The sequence below is a fragment of the Diadema antillarum genome, unplaced genomic scaffold, assembly GCF_040938485.1.
Source record: "Diadema antillarum isolate AM-2024a unplaced genomic scaffold, OU_Dant_1.0 seq00002224_RagTag, whole genome shotgun sequence".
NCBI lineage: Eukaryota > Metazoa > Echinodermata > Echinoidea > Diadematoida > Diadematidae > Diadema > Diadema antillarum.
The window spans coordinates 132,383-155,809 of NW_027272858.1; the positions used below are offsets into that span (position 1 = coordinate 132,383).

The following is a 23,427-nucleotide window of genomic DNA, read 5'->3' on the forward strand; positions in this document are numbered from 1 at the left end:
ATTGAGTTCTCACGCTTGTGGATCTTGTTTGTTTGTAATACATTTTGTTTTTCTCGTCTTCTCTTTAGGGAAAAATGGAGGCTAGCCGGAGGTAATGATATATGCCTCTCGCAATAGGAAAAAAAAATTAAGCAAGGCCACACTGCCCATCATGACTCTCGAACAGCTACCGTTGTTGTTTGCACATGTTCATGTTTGTTGTCAAGGTAGGGTGTGAGTATGGGATAGGTCATGGGGGTCCAATGGATTATATAACATTATGGCAATTAAAGGTCATGATCGCCTTCTCTCTAGATAGATAATCATAATGAATCTGGAATGTCAACGAAAGTCTGTATCTAACATTTCGATTGACGAATCACTCTGATGGAAGCATTTCCTAAAGTTTGATTGATAACACTGCTTTGTGAAAAAAAGAAGAGAGAAAAAGTTGAGCAGAGAGAAAGAAAGACAGGTAAAGAGTCAGACAGAAACATTGGGAGAAATTTGGAATTGGCCATGTTGAAGAAAGTACGTATGCCAAGTGTCTTACGTCTTCCGTTGTTGTGTTTGTACCAAATTACAGGATTATCCCCCACGTCAGCCACTCGGCACTTCAGCAGGGCGTTGGCCCCTTCGTTGACCCGTATCATGACCTGGACGTTGTGCGTGATGAAGTACGGCATTCCGGGAGCTGCGAAAAAAAAGTAGGGAGGGGAAAAAGGGGGGGATGCACACTTTTCTAGCGTTAGGTCATGGCGTCGTAGAGTCTACCGTTGGTCCCCTGTGCTGTATCTATATTTATCACCTCTGATATGTTGTCACCTAGCTGTTGATTGGTCGTATGTATCAAATTATTGATCACCTCTTGTCATTAGCCTTTGAAAGCGAACCGGTGTTTTGAGCTTGTTACACTTTCAGAATGGTGTCCTGGTTACGTATGGAAGCAGAAAATTGGATATAATCGCGAAAATGTATCAGAAATTCCTCTGCGTAAATGTTCCTTTTATGTTGTTGCTATTGACACATTCTGCATGTACAAACTACATATCAAAGAGCACATCACATTAATTTTTGTATCTCTGATCTCGGTATTTGAAAAATAATGCATGGTTACTGTTAACAAATTTATACACTCATAAACGCAAATGTCACATCAGAATGCTAGGGTCATCTTACTCTAAACTGATTCTCATGTTCCAATAATAGGATAAGTCTTTTAAGACTTTGGAGCAACACAAACAGACAAAGTTTGTCGACATTTCCAGATAAATTTCATTTTCACCTAGGGTGGACCAGAATTACAACAAATCAATAATTTTTTTTTAACGTGATATCTCCTTTTCTGTCCCAGATAATTGATGCTGTTACTCTTATTACACATCCAGTAACAAATTTCCTTGATACATATTTATACATGTATATATAATATATATAGGACATGATTACTTATTTCTTTTTGTAACTTCCGTTTGTAATCACCTCTCTTTCATTAAGTATTGACTTAAATATCACAAAGTGGCGCCTCAGATAGTACAAAATGTTCTACATATATATATATATATATATATATATATATATATATATATATATATCACAAAGTTGATTACTTCTAACTTTGGGACGAGATCGTGCTTTCAAAAAAAAAAAAACTATTCCATGACACAACAGCACAGTTAGTTCTCATGATATGTTCTGATCGAAGATGAACAAGAAACCAGGACAAGTGAAGATGAGGAGACCAACTTCTGCATACATTAGAAAATGAGTCTTTTGTGATACTTACCAGGAGTTCATCGATGTTTGACACTAATTAACTTTATTTGAGCTGATGATAGATAAATCATTTTTAGATCAGTGCCAAATCAACTTTAGATATAAAAACCGTGTTGCCCAGATGGGCATTTTGAAAGGATGTACTTTCACGTTGTTTAATAACACGTGTACTCACGAATGGATTCAAAAAAATTCAAGTCTTGCAATATTTTTTTTATTATTATTTTCATTACTACTATTATATACTTTAACTTAATCTACCCTTACCTAAGAAAGGTATTGCAATTCACTGCATGCAGAATGTATATAGAAACATCATTCAGACTACTGCAAACAGAGACTATACTACAAAATATAGCATTTCTGTATAATGCAAAACATCATACTGAATACATTGCAAGATTGTAATAGTTTCCATGCTAAATAACTTAGAGCACAACCTGTGATTCCTAAACAAATGAAGAACTTTAGTTATAATGTGAGAGAGAGAGACAAAAAAAAATAAAGAGCTTGCTGAGGAATGCAGTTGCAGTTGCTTTAGTCTGCGGAATCTAGAGGTCTAATTCACACTTAACGGCTAACCTAAATCCTCTTGGTAAAATCGCAGTAATATTCCAGTCTATTCACAATGAAATACAACATCTTCTTGCATACACGTCAAAGAATGCAAATTTGATAAGAAAGAAGCATTTTGAACAAGAGTGCGTCCGAGCAGAAGATATGCGAGAGTAAAATAAGATAAGGCACGGTCAACACGTTGTAGTAACTGATAATAAGACACGTCTTCGAAGTTTGTGGACATCTTACCCGAGTAACGACGAATTATTGGGGCTGTGGAGATTTATGTGTTTTGACAAGTGTTTGAGGGGGTAAAAGGTGCAAAACAAAGAGGTAATGATCAAATATTGAAAAATCTGGTGAGGTTCAAAATTCGAATATAAACAGCAAACTTATCGTGCAGATAATCAGATTTCAAAATGTGTTTTTCATGCAGAGCGAAAAGAGTTTTTTGTCTCCTTCGAAATCACTTCAGAAACGCAAAGGAAAGGGAAAAGAGGGCACACAAACACCAAGCATGCAAAAAACAAAAACAAAGAACAAATAAAAAATGAATGAAGTTTGCACATATTGCCATTCAATTGCTTTCTTTAGTCAAATTATTTTCCTTTAACGTATCTTTTTTCAGTTTCAGTATAAGATTTATTTCCCGACTTGTATAAAGGAAATCAATTTCGACTCTGCGAAAAGATGGAAAGACAGAAGATCAGGTAGGAAAAAAAAAGCCAAAAGCGTCTCTATCGCGTCAATAGTAGTAGCGGAGGTTGTACTCACAATGTGGTCTCGACGTAATACCAATTTGCTGGGCGGTCAGTTGGATTTCTCGGTGAAATTTGTGCATTGTTTTTTGCGTGAGGAGAGCTATGTTATCACAAATTTGAAAAGTCGTCATATTTTTATTTCTGAAGCAATAAAGCTTGTAAAAAGGTAACAAACACGATAAACCTCGAAAGAAGAAATCAGCAAAAGATTCTCTTAACAAGATTTAACAATTTAAACATAAAAAGTGTTGCACGTATAGGTAATGCATATCTCCCTTTGGACACACCTCCTTATCAAAATATGTAAAAAGACTGTCAATTTTTTAAATAAATGTAGGCATGGCAAAATCCTTCCTTTACAGGGTACGTGCCCTTCAAGGGTAATCCAAAAGAGTTATGAAAAAAGAAAAGAAATCAAAACCTGCAAGACTATATCTGTCACACGAATGATACAAAAAGTTGATTTTTTCCCCATGTCTTCGAAAAGTTATTGGGTCTTTTATCATTCTTATAATGAGTACACCTTGTGTCACTTCAAAACTTTCGCAGTGAAAAAGTTTTTGAGTAATTAAATCACATTATTCCAGTATTGCATCTTCAAGATCATCTTTGCTGGAGAAGCAATACTGGCAGTTTTTGGTTTGAGTTGATCTGGTCAGTGTTACGCAATCATACTCATGATGTTTGGTGCTGTGAATAATAATGAACGCATTAAAATCCACATTCTAGATTGTTAAAAAAAATGTCAAAAATGACGTCATCAAGGGAAAACAATTTCACCTGTCATGCTGCGTTTCTATCATCCAACTCCCAGCACCTCTTTCTTGGAGCATTTGACGTCGGTAACACTGTCCCATTATCAAAGAAAATGTGTCCTTCCTATAAACGACGCCCACATTCAATTATCTTTAATTTCAGGGAGATCATCATTGCGTTTAGTCTAACATAAACAAAGCCCCTTATTTTCCGGGGTTATTGGTATTCTTGTCATGCAAACAATCTACGGCTGGACATTTCATAGTCAGTAAGCAAGGGTGTATTATCATTTGCAATTTCTTAGACAGCGCCGAAAATTTAAGAACCCATAAGTAGATCCACTGTACATTGCTGCTGCAAGTGCCCCGGAAGATATATACAGACATGATATTGGTTCCGTTTCATTTCCTGCTCTTATATGAGTAAATTACATGGTTCATCTGCATTGACTCACATTTGTTTGTTTCATAAACACAAAATGATGGTATGGCAACATAATAAGTATACCCTGAGCAATCAAAGAATCAGACCACTTTTCTGCCACTGTGTAAGTCGTATCAACAGATTAATAGGCAGCCTACTATTACTGATATAATATACACCCAATTGTAAACATGTTCTTTTGCAGGAGGGTATTTATCGTTGTTATTAATATGTGGTTCACGAGGGGGTACGGAAACGCCATCCCGAATACCAACAATCTCAACGTCTAGCAAGACGACATTCATGTGAATAGCATGCAACTCAAATGAAAAAAAAAAATGTGCTTCCTCTGTCGTATACATAAAACATTTGCCCTTTTTCGTCGATTTTTCTCCTACTCCTTTTAATTCCCTCCTACAAATTCAGAGATGCAACTGATTTGCTTAACTATGATTATTTCAGATGAGACGACCATGTTGTATTGCCATTTGTAGGGTCGGGGTCATCCCACGTGGCCGACACCCAGGAGTCATTACTGCCCACGAGTCATACAGCCCATGAATTCGACACGACGCAAATAGCGCCCACGAGTTCGACACTTATAGGTAAAACGTACAGCCAGCAGCCCACGAGTCGACATTTATATCCTCGTGGGCCATGTTTGCTTAGTGACGAACTCATGGGTTGTGTGATCCATGTTCTGTATGACTCGTGGGCTGTATGACTCGTGGGCTGTATGACTCGTGGGCTGTATGACTCGTAGGTGTCGATCTCGTGATGTGCACCCGTAGGGCCTACTTAGTTCATACGTGTATACGCGTTTTGCACAAGTTTGATGACGCGATATTACATTACCAAATACCTTTCGACAGCTTTCAAAATGTAACATTCTCGTGGTTTTCTTATCACACAATTTCTAAACTTTCACTAACAGTAGCAGTTGTACCCATTTGTGCACTCTAAATGATATCGTTGCATTATCTGTACTCATTGTGTGAGTACTCGTAACTGCACAGAAACAGGAATAAACCTGAAAATAAACTTTACTTATAAATGACATCAATTTCAATGACAAACCTCCGGCGGAAAAAAAAATGCTATGTAGGCATAATATCCGTTATCATGCCTTTTGACCGCCAAAAAATCCAGTTACAAAGACAACTAGAAGTATAATCCAGTTACAAAGACAACTAGAAGTATTTTGTCTTTCGAAGTAGTATTGCTGGGCAGAGTTCCCAGGAGCTATATGCTTTGCCCAAATGACATTACACATTACATTACACAAATACACATGTAGATTCAGTGAATGCAGCAACATCAGTAGAGCACTTCAGCGAAAGTTTGAGGAAAATCGGACAATCCGTTCAAAACTAATTCTGAAGCTGCTAGTGCTGGATGGGAGAACTACAGCATTGGATGACATTACTGCAGAACAACGATATGAAGAAGATATAAAGAGAATTCCACAAAAGTTCATTTTTCTACCATATCGAAAGAGCAATAATTGTCCTACCTCTTTTAGAGAGCAGGTGGAATAATATTACTCTTAATTCATTATGTCAACAACAAGTCGAATAATGAAGTACTTTTCATAAGAAATCTAATTTAGTGACATTTTCTTTTACATCGTTTTCTTTTTGTTCTATACAGTGATACAAAAACAGTTGTGTTCTTCTCATCGAGCTGAAGAGGCACTAAAACTTTAAAAATTCATAACTTTGGAAGGGATTATCAAATTTTCCCCAGATTTTCACTGATGTGGTCTACTAATATAGTTGTACAATGTACTTACTCAATCCACATGTATATTTGGGGACACTTTCCCTTTTAACCAGTATTCTGTCTTCGCCATCCATTGTAGATTAATTACCTTGGATGTTGCAAGGAAGGAAGTTCACAGAAATCATATAACTTCTCCAAACCACCTTGGAGGATATAACACAACAGTATAAAGAAACACCATAGAAAAAAAAAATCCAAATTGAAATATCATCTAAATTTGTAGCATGAACTTGATGTACCTGGAAAAGGGGATTGAAATTCAACAAAAAAATTCACCAGTCACGTATTGACGTAGGAAGGGGAAGGTGCTCATTTCCATTAGTGACCATGAGACCTGGCAGTTAATGAGTTTGTTAAAAAACAATCACCGTCTTCATTAGAATTGCCCCCCGCGGTAAGGACAAGGGCACAAAGTGGGATCCTATAGAGTTCCTTATAGTAAAGGTGAGTTTTGTCAATGTTTTCTTTCATCTTTACTGGAGCGAAGACGAGCAATCGAAACAATGAAGGAAATATACACATCCGAAATGGGATTTTCAAGGGCTAGTTCAAATACAGTCTGATGATATGCGCCATAAAATAATAATAATGAGATAAAAATGATAATGATGATGATAATGATAATAGCAATACTACTACTAACTATAATAACAATAATGATAATTATAACAATTATTATAACGATAGAGAAATTCTCATAAAATGCTCATTCTGGCAAAAAAAAAGATCGATTCTCATGGTGCTGTGGAACAGAATATTAAATGTTCACATGTCAAATCAAATAATTATATAAAAAAGTAAAACTACCTTTAAAGTAGTTATTACTTATAAGAAATGGATGAAAAAACAAATAAACTATGGCATTAAGAAATCTTAAATGCATATACCATAAATTCATGACAAATTTCGATAGTCAGGTGTCACAAAATATTGCTACATTGCACCATTCTCTGACAAAGATTTGCTGGGCAAATATAATCGTATGTCTGCATTGCAGAGTGTGGCGTTGATATTATTCAAAAGTAAGCAAAACATTTTGTCAGTCAACTAGGCAACACATTTTCTACTTCTTCACCCCAAGCATTAATTACCGACGCAACTCGACGTAATGAATTTGACGCTTCCGCGGCGAAAGTGCAAGAACCGTCAAACGTATTAACCTCTTCGCATGCATAATTCACCGGCTCTTGAAGGTGAAGATCCGGTGAGGGGCGAAAAGAAGCAAGGCAAACTCCTTTGAGAGTTATCTTCCACTCTCCACCTCTCTCTCTCTCTCTCTCTCTCTCTAACCTTCTCTCTTTTTTCGTCATGTTTAGTAACTATGGAAAATGGTGGCGGGAGTTAACAATGTATGGGAAACTGGGCCCGCTACAGCACTCTAGGGACGCTCCAAAATTTAAGTGTATATTTCCTTTCCTTGGCCTTCGTCGCAAAATACTGTCAGGCAGTGCTTCTGTTCCTATACACCGAAAGTCAAGACATACTAGTAGGACACCTTTGCCATATTCCTCTCCATTACTTGGTCCTCTCATGATGCGATCGACATAAATTACACTTTTTTCCAAGGCACACGAAAACAGGATTTTCTATTTGTTAAACCTTTTATTTTTCCGAGTTGGTTTTACGGTTAAATTTGAATATCTTCAAATTTGGTTTAATACGATGACTTTAAGTGAGTCATCAATGTTTGAGAGAGGATCATTTGTAACGGGCGTGTTGGTCGCGCCTTCCGTTCGAACTAATCGACAATTGAAGACCCCCAAGGGGTATTCCTTCCCGGTATAATGGTTTCCTGTTTAACATATCGAACACACACATGGATACAGAGCATCCAATAACACTGAGAGGCACGGTTATTAAGTTAATTGTTTTGCCATAGCGGTTATGCGGCCTGTTTCAGAAACCTTCTTTATAAGACATAATATATGATACAATATGTCTATAAAAACATATCATGAAACTTATATAATTTTAATCACATTTGCTGAGCGAAGCTAAAGTTCTGTGATTTTTTAAACAAAAAATTCATATATCGAATATCTTAATATCATCGAAAGAAAGTTAATTATGAAAGATAAACAGTTAAATTAATTATTTTGCCATAACGGTTATGCGGTAAGTGTCAGAGACCTTCTTTATGAAAAAATACAGAATACATAATTATATCTATATAAACATATCATGAAACTTGTATAATTTTAACCATCTTTACTGAACAAAGTTAAAGAAAAATGTGTAGATTTTTTTTTCTATCAAAATTTCATATATCAGATATTTCAATATTATCAAAAGAAAGTTATGATGTGTAAATAAGTTGGTGTTTGTGTGATGAATAATAGCGGAACTTGCCCTTAGAGATCGGAAATGATGTTCGCATTTAACTGTTTCTCATCATGTATCTATTCATGCAATTTGAAATTCATTACCGGATCTCGCAATAATCGCCTACGATAAGATTCATCTTGAAAAGAAGTTTGCAACCTCAAACCCCAATCAATGCTGCGACAGATTCTGAATGACCAGATGTTTCTTTTTCATTTTACTTATTTGTTTGTTTGTGTGATGAATAATTCCAATTTATCTCCTCATACACATCCTAATGAAAGTTTGTTAAAGAAGAGACAACAGAAGGACCATGTATACTTTGCAAAAGTAGGAATGCTATTCAAGATTTTGTTAATTTACGTTTTTGAAATTTTTACAAATATGTTCTGTTAATACACCGTACATAATTTTCCCTGTTTATTTAATGGAAATAAAAAAAATAAAGTTGAAAGTTAAAGATTCTTTCGGAATTGAAAAATATGACATTTATTCCAAGATTCAAAATCTATTCAAAATGATAATGATCCTTGAATATATCCGAAAGTTATATTGATGATATTTTGATGGATGGTGTTTAGGTATAAGTGAGAAATGAATTTCAAACGGATCGTGAGTAAAAATTGCATAGTGACGGCAGTTTTGTCTCCCTTTATCACTGAAAAGTTTGAATCAAAGGAAAGCGTTTTATTTGCTCGAATATGTGGAAAGATACAATAAAATATTTTGTTGACTGAATCATCATGACCATAGTAACTAAAACATGAAAAGACAAGCTCTTGTTCATCTGTGGAAAGTATTCTAAACAGTGCTAAAACACACTTGCGCAAAAAACGAAAAGAAAAACTTCGGTCATGGATGGCATTTGCTAAATTGTTATGGTATCATTTATACAAAAAAAAAAGAAATTTAAGACAATCATGAACATACACTGCGTTACTGCAACCGATGTCCTTTTATATGGTACGTGAAAACTAAAACAAAAAAATCACACACACAAACTGTATATGGTTTCATAAACATGCCCTCCGTAGTTATAAAATGCATACACTTGACAAGAGCTAACGATCCAAAACTCACTCAATAACAAATAAAACACGACGATGGTCTCTCAGTTTTAACGATGACAGAAATAAAGAGGTTTTTTTCTGTTTGCGTGCAATATGAAAGAGTTCGTATTTGATTATCTAAGCATCTAAGATTTCACCCCACACAGCACAAAGACAGCACACACGCCGGATATGTAAGTTGGGGGATGTAGTCGCAGCATCCTTTTTGTCACTTCAAATGAGGAAATATGCACCTCTGTAAGAGCGACAAGAATATTTCAGTCGCATAGATGCACTATTCTACATGACTTTGTTTTCATTGTCAGCCAAATAGTAACCACATGCTAGTACACAAACATGAAACAGAACAATAAACATACATATAATTACGGAATGTTTAAGACTTTCTCATGAATTCTTTAAGTTTTAGAATGCTTTTAGGTTTCGATGATATTTTTTTCCCACGGTATACATTTCAGAGAAAAATCGAGAATGAAGTGGATAGGGCTTGTCAGATCATTTAATAGCTTTCATTTTTCTTCTTAGAAAAGAACCTTGTTATTTATATTATCATTAAAGCTGCATTATCTGAATTTCGTAAGGGTGTGTCATCTTTATGGCTTTCTTCAGTCAATTAATCTTTTCCGGTTTGTTTTGTGCATCTATTTATGTCTAGTTCTCACAGCTTCTGATTCAATGTCACTGTCTTCAAAACAAATCGTGAAGAGCCAGACTAGGAGGGTTTAAGGGGTTTGCATTGGGGAGGACCGCCGGAGAATCGGGCGATCTGCTGTGGTACCTACCTGGAGGCGTGGACTTCGGGGCGTTCGTACAGTTTCTGTACATGGATCCCGGCATGTTGGTGTCGGAGATCGCGACCACATTGGCGCACTTGCTGTTGCTTATCGGCTCGGTAAAAGCCGTGGAGCCGATAATGATTCGTCCCTTAAACTGGTCTGACAAAGTTGGGAGGGATATGGGAGAATCCAGTAGGGGTGGTGATGGTGGTGGTGGGGTTAAAAGGGATGCAATAGAAAAGTGGGTGGGAGGAGGGAGGAGTTATCAAAGTAGGGGTGGGATGGATAAAAGACATAATAGGTGGGGGTCGAAAACGGTATAATAGGATCGGTTTGCAGGGATTGAGTCGAGGTTTAGGTTGTGGAAAAACAACATAATGTGTTGATTAATCAATGTCTGGGTTTTGCATCAAACAAGGACATGGTATACGCAGCTTTATCCTTCGATGATTCCGTCAGCGACAAAAAAAGTACTTCATCTCCTGCAATATTATTGTTCGCGTATGATAACATACCATGTATTTCCTTTGCCGAGTGCACTTAAGTGAGAAAACAAACTAGTTCATGGAGTGTCACAAAACTATTTCCTCACACAGTTCTAGCCTATGTTTTGAGCTACCGAGTCATTTATTTGTGACAGATAACATTAAAGTACAAAGAACTTTATGATGCCAGTCCGATCAGAAAATACATCCATTACAGCCTCACGTACATACACACATACACACATACACACATACACACACACGTACGCACACACGCATACACACATACACGCACTTCTACCCAGAGAGAACTCACATGGTAAAGTACCTGTCCAGAACTTGCTGTCTCTTGCAAAATTCGACCAACCAAGATCAAATAAACAAACAAACGTGAAACTCTATATTGTGTGAGCTTTCTTTTTGTGAAACCTTTTCAGCAAATGGATGACGATTTAAAGGGATGGTACATTATTGGTGGAGATGAAAATTTGGTTTTACTTTTTTACGAGATACCAAGAAAACACTTATGAAGTAGTACAGAACATACCATTTTAAGAGGAATTCAAAGTTTATTTGATGAAAATCGTGTTTGGAATAGCTGAAACAACCAAAAACAAAGTAAAAACAAACGATCGTAATAAAATGTGGGTCCCATACTTTATTAGGATCACTCTGTTTTGGATATCTCGGCCATTTCAAAACCAATTTTCATCAAATAAACATTGAATCCCTCTTGGAATTACATGTTCTTTAATATTTCATAAGGGGTTTCTCACTATCTCACCAAAAAATGATAAAAACCTGAAGTTAAGTCTCAACCAAAACTATACGATCCCTTTAAAGTAATGATTGCATTTTCTCATCGCTGTTGGTGTCTCACCTTACACAGGCCGGAAGATCTTTGGTCATGTAATTTTGCGATTTCTCTTCATCTATACTTCAACACAAACAGTAAAATCCATGCCATTGGCACTACGTTCGGCTAACCTCAAAGAATATTTATGAAGAAGAGGCAATTCACATAAAATCTTATGCTGGATTTACAAAGACCGTATAGTCTTGTTTAGTCCACTGTCTTCTATACGCTTTGTTCTTCTCTTCACGTACACACACACACACACACACACACACACACACACATTAATACATGAAATAATGAAAATCATGATATTCGTATAGAGATAGTAATGATAAAAATACATATCTATTTACACATTATAAAGGGGAAATTATTTGCAATTGATATGTTTTGTAGTTAAATGACAGCAAATGACATTTTCATTCATTGGTTTTATTTGCAGGGCACGGTCATGCATGAGGAATGAATGTTATCACAATGCATTGTTATAGTCCTCTTTTACTTCGGGTTTTATTTCGGAATATCAATTTAGTTTTGCAGAAGCCGTTATACGAGATGCGAACTCTTGTAGAATTAGTAGTAACGATTAAAATGCAGACAGGTGTTTACACTGACCGAAATAGGCAGTGAAAAAAAAAAAATTACCCGGGGTCAACACAGTCGTTGCCATGCATGTCTTAAACTTTATGCATGGTCTGTAAAGGGTGGTATAGTTTTGGTTGAGAAGGGTATTCAGCTTTTAACTTTTTGCGAGATAATTACAAAACCTACAAAACCACCTATGAAATATTAAAGAGTATACAATTTTAAAAAGGAATTTAAAATTCATTTGATGAAAATCGGCTTTGAAATAGCTGCGATATCCAAAAGCAAAGTAAATTTATCAAAGCGATAAACGATCCTAATATAAGGTTGGTCCCACTTATTAAGACTGCTTTGTGTTTTGATATCTCAGCGATTTCAAAACCAATTTTCATCAAATAAACTTAGAATTCCTCTTAGATTTGTATGCTCTTTCATATTTCATTAAAGTTTTCTCATTATCTCACAAAAAAAAAAAGTTGGAAACCTGAACCCGGTCATCTAAACCAAAACCATACCATCCCTTAAACACATCATTTTTCACCCAATATAGTTGTAAGTTGTTGTAAGAACTTAGATGGCAGTTCGACTGCATGCATTATGATATAATGATTATAAGTGTTGATACGTTTAATCCATAATGCATTTAACGATGTTATGCGCTGTCACTTTGATTTCAACGAAACAGCATGATTTACTAGTATCATTAAAAAAAAAATCATCAGGATGAAATGGCATAAGGCGGAGAAAACAAGTACCATGGGAACAGCGGAACGATAAAGTCTGTCGGCATGGGAAACTTTGTAAGACATTTTCAGTGAAAGTGCATATATAATTCTTGGAAAAAAAACCCCAAGAAGTGTTCGTTTGATACGCAACTCCTACGCAATATACACAATCACACTAAAAGAACAATGACCCCTTCTTTAATATTTCTTTGTTGTAGACATTCTATCTTGTCTCTCTTGTTTCAACTCTCATCTCCTCTTTTGTCCACTTGATTGTTTCAATTTTTGTTGTCGCTTTTAAATCTGCGAGTCAATCTCGTACAAAAGCAACCAAAAGAAAAATGTAATGGTCTCCTTGTTAACCTTACTTTTTGATGTACGTGATAAAAAAAGAGTACAAATGTGAAGCTTTAATGAATGCATTATGTAATTGCATAGCCTGTTCTCCTTGGGAGGTAAATAATCATTTCAATGTAGGACATAAGAGAAAGAAAGAAAGAAAGAAAGAAAGATAGATAGATAGATAGATAGATAGATAATCCTTTTATAACGTGCTCTAATTCTAAGTCGGAAGACTCAATATAAAAAAAAAAAGAGTGCGGTGTATAGCTTCAATGAATACATTATTCAATTGCATAGCCTGCTCTCCTTGGGAAGTAAAGAATAATTATTATTTCAATGTAGGACAAGAGAGATGGAAAGATAGATAGATAGATAGATGGATAGATAGATAGATAGATAGACAGACAGATAGATACCTTTGTAATAACGTGCTTTAATTTCGAGTTGGAAGATTTACCACGTTAAATTTCAAATATATCATTAAAGGAATGTCACGTTTCATTTTCTTGGGACGCTGATAACGTGGGCTGATTGCTTCACATTCATTTCTCACATTTAAAAGTGAGTTAAATAAAAGATATTGTGAGCGTACATCGTGAGAAAAAGTCAGTATTACAGATGTGACAGTATATCGTTAGAGGGACGCTATCAGTTCTCCGTCTGCAGGTGTAAATCTTTAACCCATTTCTTCCCAGAGATGGTAAGTTTGCATTAGCAGTAAACCGTGCACACTGCACAACAGATTATTGAAGGCAATGAGTTAAGAATTTGGAATATCGTATTTTTCCCTCCTGGCATCCCCATGGTTGCCCCTTTGCCGTGTGAATGATGGAGAATGCCTTACCTCGAGGACAACTTTGGCTTACGAGCATATCACCCGTGGTCAACACGTAAAGGTATTCTATGAATTGTTAAAATTGTCCCAGTGACGCCGCCGAGACCGCGGAAGAACCTCAGAATACCACTGGTTTCTTTCAGGTGGCAAAAAAAGGGGTACACGGTTATAAGTTCCGTGCCAACGAGCTCGGCAGATATGCTTTGCGCATGTGCAGATCTTCCTGCAATTTCCTGCCCAAAAAGGCGATAATGAAATATTCTCCTATGAGAAGCGAGCTGCGTTTTGCAGTGTAAGGAGAGGTGTAAAGGCAAAGTACAAGGTAATTGTTTCAGAATGCATTACACCTCACTTTATCGCCTTTAAACTGTTAAAAAAGAATAGAATTATGGAGGCTGACGGATGCCCCAATCCCAGGCAAGTAAAAGCTCTGTTTACGAGGATTGACTCGTGCATTTCCTGTGGCACTTTCACAAGACATATAATTTGTACATAGACACCACAAAATTAATGCACTAATATCACATCTTGAGTTTTGCATTGTGTAAGCAGCTCCACCCGAGGATTTCTACAAAATTTAAGAGTATTTGTATAATCTTTCAATGGATTATACACAAAGCGAAGTATAAGCATCTAGAAAATAAGAGAAATATAATATCTAGGAACTACACTCCTTTTGTTGGCCTTTTTCTCTGAATCATGTATCTGCTTTCCTTCCTCTTCCTCTCCTTTTGGTCACACAATAAAATGGTTAATTTCACAAATTATCATAATCATAAAAGCATTTTCATACAAGACACAAAACGTTTTATAGATTCACTACACCCTCATTGGCACTACACAGTCACCGTTCTTTCAGCGATATTACATTACAATAACAAATCATTGCCGGCTATTTCAGGTTATTAACCCATATTGAGAAAGACACCTGTGGTTAAGTAGAAGTTTCCGTTATTTGAGATGAACGCAGTGCCATTGTTTTTTTTTTCTTCAGAAAATATGATATCACTATTTCCATGACTAAGTTATGAGTGAAAAGTCTCAAATGTACACCATATTCCTCTTTGCCGATGAATACCAGTAGAACAATATCCACGGCGCTAATTCATGGTGAATAAACAGATTCCGTTGTGGACCGTTGTGTTTATGATAATATAACGAACTCTCCAAATTCATTAAATTTTTCCGTCGAGATGCTTTCATTGCAACTGATTGATGAATTGCCCTGCATCGACGTAATTTCAGCACTGAATTGATCAGTGTTTTAGTAGTAGCCATGATAAAAATCATGGGCGCTCGAGTATGTACGCCCATGATTTTTTATCATGGCTACTACTAATACACTCATCAATTCACTGCTTATTTACGTCGATGCAGGGCAATTTGTCAATTAGTTGCAATAACGAACTCTGTTTTCATGGTTGCTCGACGGAAAAAAAAAAAAACGGCCAATGCGACGCAATCATCAGAGCCAATTTGGGTGAAACGTCGATATTTACCTTATGATTATGATACATTATGAAAGCTCCATGATTACCTGCTCTCATTCCCTAAAAAAGGGTAAAAACACCCAAAACAGAGGCTGATAACTGTTGCCCTGTAGGTTTCGCATTTGCATCTCTTCTATTCATCGTTTTAGTGTGATCAACTGACTGTACCGCCATTGCTAGGGTTTAAATGGAAATCGGTCACAACCTTCCATGACCTTTTTATAGACTGTTTGCTGACTTAAAACATGCTGTCAGCTCGATTAACCATTTCTGTACCAAGGAGTCAAGCATGCCCAAAATTCACACACATATACCTATATATATGGACAGGATGGACAAGAGGTCAAAATGTGGCAAGCAGAGGATTTAACACGGAATTCAACTCGTGATTTCTGATTTCCCCTGAGTGACACTATGCTCTCACCTAATTCATCGGGCAATTAATTTGTTCGGAAAAAGTTGGGGACAGTGTCAAATGCAAATTTTCATACTGATTGGAATTCACTGCTTTCATTCGGTGATTAAATTATTTCGTAATGCACATTTTTTTTTTTTTGTCACAGTAATTTTCCAGGTATAGTCACTTTTCTTTCGTACATTTTCTTATTACATGTTTCAGTTAACAAACCAAAATTTCTTATTTATGTGTGACGACATGTATCTCCCTCTCTCTCTCTCTCTCTCTCTCTCTCTCTATATATATATATATATATATATATATATATATATATAGAGAGAGAGAGAGAGAGAGAGAGTGAATATTCGGGATGTATATGCGTGGTCCTTCTTTAATATGCTTTGCAAATCCAACAGACTTTTCTAAAATTATTATTATTTCAACGGTGATAAAAAAATAACTAAATTCTTGAATGAATCAAGGGGAAACAAGAAAGTTAATGGCAGCGCAAACGTCAGCATGTAAGAACATCGCCTTTGTAAAGATCATGGACATCTAAAGGTCAACATCATAATGTAGTATGGTGCTTGATCATCATCTCAAAATAGCGGTGTTAAGCTATCATGACTTCCCCATGACTGTCCTCAATTTTGCATTAAACCGTATACGTATCTAACACAAAATCTGCTTTTTATTTTCTCCTCAGCAGTCTTACTAAGAGAGAGAGAAGAGTCCCCTCCATACCACGTCACCCGATAATGCGCATTCAGTGCATTCTGTTTCCAAAATCCGAAAAAAAATTAATCTATGTTATTGTTAAGTTGTCAAAATATTTTCCTATAGATACGCGAACAAGGGACTTGTCATGAGTCAATTTCTTCAGCAAATCAAAGGGATCGTATAGTTTGTTTGTTTGTTTGTTTTTTAATCTATGTTCCATATTCCACATTTCATACAAGTTTTATATTCCATTTGATTTTGAAAAAGAAATGTTTTTAACACACAATGGTCAGTTTGAACCAAAATTGCACAAATGTATAAGGACGTATAATTGGCGTGTACTATGAGGAACCCACTAAAAAGCAAAGCTAGTAGGATGTGGGTTCCAAAAATATAACATAGGCTTTCAGTACATTATATCAATGTCAAAAAGTGGCGTAACATGCAAAAATACAAGATATCGAGAATATTATAAAGTTCTCGGAATGTACAAAGTATAGTCTGATGTTTTTGATTAAACCTAAGGTATAAATGCTAAGAAAAGTAGCAAGTTGATCAAACTACTGAAGTCATCCGAGCGAGGCATCATTTGAGTATGCAGAAATTTTCAAATGATTACGGCAAAATAATTAAACATAGGATTTTAGAAAAATTGGTTGAGACGTAACTTCAGATTTTTTACATTTTATTTTTTTTTTGTAAGATAATGAGAAAGCTCTTATGAAATATGAAAGAGCATGTAATTCCAAGAGCAATTCAAAATTTATTGGATGAAAATTGGTTTTGAAATGGCTGAGATACCCAAAACAGAGTAATCCTAATAAAAAGTGGGACCCATCTTTTATTACTATCGCTTTGTTTTACTTTGTTTTTTGATGTCTCACCATTCCAAACCGATTTTCATCAAATAAACTTTGAATTCCTCTTGAATGTTATATGCTCTGTATTATCCCATAGGTGGTTTATTGGTTTCTCGCAAAAGGTTAAAAGTTCAATCCTCATCTCCACCAATAATATGTTATCATCCCTTTAACTGACAGTAACGCTTTACTTTCCATTTATTATTTAGGGAGCAATGTATATTCTAAAGGTGGAAAAATCATCCTTTGAAATTTAAAGGGGGTGGATATTTCCTCGATTTAAATATTTCCTGCCTTCAATCGCGGTAAAGTTACCCTTCAATTGATCTAAAAAAAAAAAAAAAAAATCCGTGTCAGTCTTTATGGCTATATTCACAGTAGAGACTATAGGAGGAGAAGAGACATCGGATTGGGCAGGGAATCATCCACCATCAAGTATTGTAACATTATCTGTGCTCCTTTTATCCCTCCAAATCCCCGTGGCTGCATTATGGTAATAGACAGCAGTGTCTTTTGCATATTATTCTCTTCTTCTCTAGCTATCTCCCTGCCGCGTGTTCCTGTCTATTGCTATGTCTGTGTCAAGGAAGGATTTGGTGATTGCACAGGATGATACAGTGTCATAGATGCCGCCGGATATTCTGCCGAAAGGGTGGGAGGTTTGAAGCACCAAATGAGTGTTCTATTACATGCCACATTATCATGGCCATGTCTTTGTCCAATCCTATCTAAATTGCCTTCTCGCGGCGCACGGTTACCTATAGTAAAGAGAAACATGCATTCTGATGTACAAACGTCAACATTTGTGATATCCTATCTAAGTTGCCTTCTCTGCGCCGATATATACCTAGTAAAGAGAAACATAATTATTTTCTGAGGTAAAAACACCAACATTTCGGATACTAGAGATATTTCAAGCTATACGACCACAATCGGGTCGCGCTCGGATCCGAACGGGACTCGACCACTATTAACAACATCATCTGAACATGAAGATAATGTAACACAATGAATGTTACTTAGGTCGAGTCCCTAAAAGCGTCGTGGCACGAAAAGAAACCAATGGCCGACGGGATAGTTAACCAACATGAATATAACGTGATATTATGTGTATACATAGTCATATGAATGTGTTTGTTAGTTTGTTTGAGTGTGTGTGTGTGTGTGTGTGTGTGTGTGTGTGTGTGCATGTATGGTGTGTGGTGTCATGTACGTACGAAGTTTATTTGCTGTGTATTTCCTTGTGTGTGTATATGAAGAACATTCTATTGGTTAATGCACTGTGCCATGGTCACTATTTTTATAGTGCATTAATTTTCTTTTGTCGTACGCATTAAAAAACAACATTCCAAATGATTCCCTAATTCGACTACAGGGGCCTCACTTTAGCCATGTTACAGATAATTAGGATGTCTGAGAACAAAATGAAGTGATATCCATTGATGAGCGGTGACGAAGGAGAATAGAAATCAATTGGCCTTCAAACAGCAATAATTTCTTGGCGGCAGGGTTAGGTTAAACGATTGTATAAGATGCACAGGATAGAGTGCGTTAGTGGAGGCGTATACTGGTAGTGCACTCGAGGGTATTTACAATTGTGAAACATGCACTACATTGTAAATACCCGAGAGTGAGCTACGCCTCCACTAACGCCACGAAATAATCCTGTGCATCATTTGTTTTATAAAATGGGTCGAAAATTCGAAAACTAACAGCATTTTTCAGCGTTTTTCACGTACCTTTGTGGGTCAAGACGTCCGAAGATGTTCGTCCCAAACATTTACGCACGTCGCACTCGGAAATCCCGCACATACCAGTATAAGTATGATGGGGGGTTGGGTTTCCGGACACTTAAGTTCCCGCATGAAAACTTACTTATTTTACATAGAATATGCACCCTTTACCTTAAAGACTTGATATAGACTCCTCATATAGGCCTACTAGACAACATACTCTGAAAACGGCGTGAGAATTAACCTGCTAAATCGTTGGATTTGCCCTTCAAAGTGACTCCATGTACGCGTCCGGTCCCACAACGCTTGGTCTACTGTACTGTACAAAGTGTACGTATATAAGAGTATACGCACGCCACACAATCATGTTTAGATGCACAAGGGAAGAAAGGCCGGCCGGCCGGCCGGCAGCCCGAACTAGAAGTTGTTTACAGGATTGACAGCGCGTACTGTATGTATGCATGTAATTCAAAGGAGCCGCCGCGCGCACAGACGATCTGCAATAGGATGATGCGACTAGAATAACCAAAGCACACGTGACTCATTTCAGCGCTTCCTATTGGCTACATTCTTGAACCCATTTTATAATACATTATGTTTCTAACATCGTTTATACATCCTACCCTTTAATCAGGATGAATAGGGAAAAGAATTGCAGTGTCTTGATTGTTCCGTTGATGAAAGACAGTAACAAATTATAGTTTCAGAACATCAAGGTAAACCTGTTTCAGCCTTTCGAAATTAGCCAAGACCATTTTGCCCACCATACTATAGAATACAGTAAAATCATTACAAAGCAAAAGTAATCAAATCTTTGAACAACAACTTTTCGACCTTGGTATTTACACGTAACACAATATGGCAAGCTTTTGATTGTAGCAAATGATCCTATAGGTTTCATGAAAAAAAAAAAAAACAAACGTGCATTCTCTTGCATTTAACACACCTAGTATGAGTGTTTCCCGTTTCGGCAAGAATATTCCAACTAAAATTAAGTGGACTTCATAACGCATGTTTAATTGGTAACATAATAATCATCAACAACATAACGATGCATATCACTACATAATACAACTCATAATATCAAGCTTCGTACCTGTAATATCATCGTCGAATATGTAATTAGTGGTAACATGATACTTATTGATGACTGTCGTGTGGTTAGTGACGTTGGGCTTTATATGGAAATTTATAAATCAGTTTGACATTGCAAACTAGCTTAACAAGGAATTGAAGAAGAAAAAAAAATCAACAACGAATTAAACGCATTGCTGATTCATTGTATGGTACACACCATGCTGTGGAATTGACAATGAAGAAGATGTGATAAATAGTCCTATTTATCATGAATATCTACATAATGATTAAAAGCACTAACTACCAGTTACCATACCGACTCCGTCTCTCTTGCAGCTGTATAATATAGGTTTTCCCGGCCAATTTCGCACTTTTGTCAGTCCAATTCCTAATTGCTGCATTCAATTTAGCAAAATTTAGTGTAGATGACATGTTCGGTAGTTCAATTTCATGATGTCTTCATTCAAATTCATTTTGGAGCATTCAAATTACCTTTAGCCTCGTTCTTATTAACACTTTTTCAATTGAAATTCGTAAGACGAGCACCATTTCGTAATTCGTTCATTCAATTTAGAATGATATAGTCACGTGATCACGGACATGCCACACTCGTTCATTCAAATTCATTTTTGGGCATCCAATTTAACATCTTTTGCAGTCAATTTAGCACGCATGTTTATGCTTTAGTTCTTTCTTTATTTTTTTTGTCAACATGTTGATTTGCAAGCGTCATTAAATTTCATATTTTCGTACTTATTTTAGAGATTTTGGCAACAGTTTTTTTTTTCTTCAAATTGTGCTTAGTGATTCTTCCAGTCCGAAGATATAGTGCATCATTGTGGCCACAACTTATTTGGCCGTTGAGTGCTTTATTCCGAGTGTGTCGGCCAGTTAGCTAGGAAGTCAAGGTTATGGTCATCAAAATGTTCCTATAATTCTTTTTCTGTTGTCTTGAGAAATACGTCTGTATCTAACTTGTGCTGTCATGACTGTAAGAAGATGAAGTTAATCTGTAGTATTGGTACATAGGCCTAAAATGACATGTATGAAAGAAAAGGGGCGTTATAGGACAACAAACTCGAGTTATATATGGTTTAAAAAATGATACTTTTACTGCTCAACAGTGCGTGGATGAAACAAAATGTCACAGAGAAATACGCGTTTAAAAGTTATCACCTTTGCAAAAAAGAAATAACATGACGTTAATTTGAATGAACATGTTATGAATTTGACTGCCCATACGCGAAATTGAATGACTGAAATACCCCTTTCGGCCAGTGTTGGCGAATTTGATTGACTGAAGAGCACGTGCCAATTTGAATGCTCGTTTTACGAATTCGAAAGGCACATGTGCAAATTTCATTGATCGAAATGCTAAATTGAACGACCAACTTGCAATTTTGAATGACAGAATGTGCAGTGACGAGGATTTTCGCTAAATTGAATGAACCTTTTATCAAATGGACTGACAAAAGTGCGAAATTGGCCGGGAAAACCTATACTCGTCATGCTCGTAGGACCCATACTCGTATTGTATAGAATGTTTACAAATAATATCATCAGTTTTTTGTGAAATTAAAACAACATTCTCTCTACCATGTCTCTGTTAAAGTTTCTTATTTTACAGCAAATACTCACAATATCAATGTTTTGCGTAATATACACAAGGTTAAAGAAAGTTTTAATCAAAGTATCCCAAGATTAGTTTATACCACTTGGAATCATTCTCCTTTTGTGATACAGAGTTACATGAAATGTTATATTATATATCTATGTACCGTAAGTCCCCCCCCCCCAAAAAAAAAAAAACCAAAAAAACAAAAAACAAAAACAATGGGACCCTCCGCAATGGTAACTTTAGAAATAGTGAATCAATCCAAATAAAATTTCAAGGTATGGAATATGTAACTCATTACCCACATCTTACTGAAAACCCCATCCAATTCGCTTCAGTGGTCAAAGAGAAATGAGGAGTTTTGTAGAGCATGTCAGGAATCCCTTCCCTCCGAGTTCTATTGTGTTCACACATTATGCTCTACCTAGAGCATCCGTGAGTGCTAAATTTGGAAGAATCAGACCCATGACATGCTTTACAAAGATCTATGCACATTTCTCTGTGACAACTTAACCAAATTGAATGGGGTTTTCTGCAAAATATAGCTCAGATGTTATATCTCAAGACCCTGAAGCAGCATTTAGACAGTCTAATCATATTGGAAGTTTTCAATGCAAAAATCTGGTTGTTATTTTTTTATTTTTATTTTTTTATTTATTTTTTTTTTTGGGGGGGACATACTGTACATTGCTTGGAAATGAAAATGAAAAAAAAAGGAATGAATGAATAACTGAATGAACGACTGGGTGGTTTATAAATGATGCATTGACATGAAACATTATTATGCAAAAAGCGTTTTATAATGAATGCATGTATGGACTTACCTGCAACAGCGCGATAAAATGCGAGGCACAGGCAGAGGTATGCCCAATCTAGAATCCACACATTCATTGTGTCTGATTTCTTCTTTTTTTCAGCGTTGTTTCGTTTTCGATGCTGTCCTTTCCTCCGTTTTCCTTCTTCTTATTATTCTTGAGTCACGAAGGTATTGAGGTGTCTGTTGGGAGATGCGAGAGAGTGAATGTCATGTTCATTGTTTCCAAAACATAGCAATGTAAAATTCATGCAATGAAAATGGAACTTTAAAGAATCAGGAGAGCAAGCTCTCAGAATGAAATAGAAATATCTAGATACTGCTATTTCATTTTGGTTTATCTTGATAAAATTATTTCACCTTATTTTCTGAGGATTGAGATATTACGAAGGCAGCTACCAATTTCGAGTGTAACCATAGTTCCCCATTAATGAGATTTGTATTGCAATCAGACGCTTAAATTGAAAAAATGAAATAAAATTGGACACTTACCACTGTGTTTAGACATTGCCAGTGTGCTTTCATGTTGTTAAATTTCACACAAACACACTTATGTTTCCCTTTTGCTTTGAAGAATTTCATTACTTAAACAGATTTGCTACAATGACAACGTCTTTGAGATATTTACCTACCACCATGATAGCTTTACAGTTTGAGAACAGACAGACAGATGAGGATACCAATACC

At 36.2% G+C, this 23,427-nt stretch overlaps 1 protein-coding gene across 1 annotated transcript in view; it reads right to left on the bottom strand.

Moving 5' to 3' along the window:
• The window catches only part of LOC139714294 (MAM domain-containing glycosylphosphatidylinositol anchor protein 1-like), a 61,124-nt gene extending 38,307 nt beyond the window's left edge, over positions 1–22,817 (bottom strand). Inside the window, exons 1-4 of the mRNA XM_071626010.1 lie at positions 22,751–22,817; positions 10,210–10,362; positions 2,563–2,586; positions 533–673 (exon numbers count right to left, since the gene is read on the bottom strand). Of these exons, the coding sequence (XP_071482111.1) occupies positions 533–673; positions 2,563–2,586; positions 10,210–10,362; positions 22,751–22,817 (385 nt within the window). The remainder of the gene's footprint in view (positions 1–532; positions 674–2,562; positions 2,587–10,209; positions 10,363–22,750) is intronic.
• Positions 22,818–23,427: the final 610 nt, after the last annotated feature.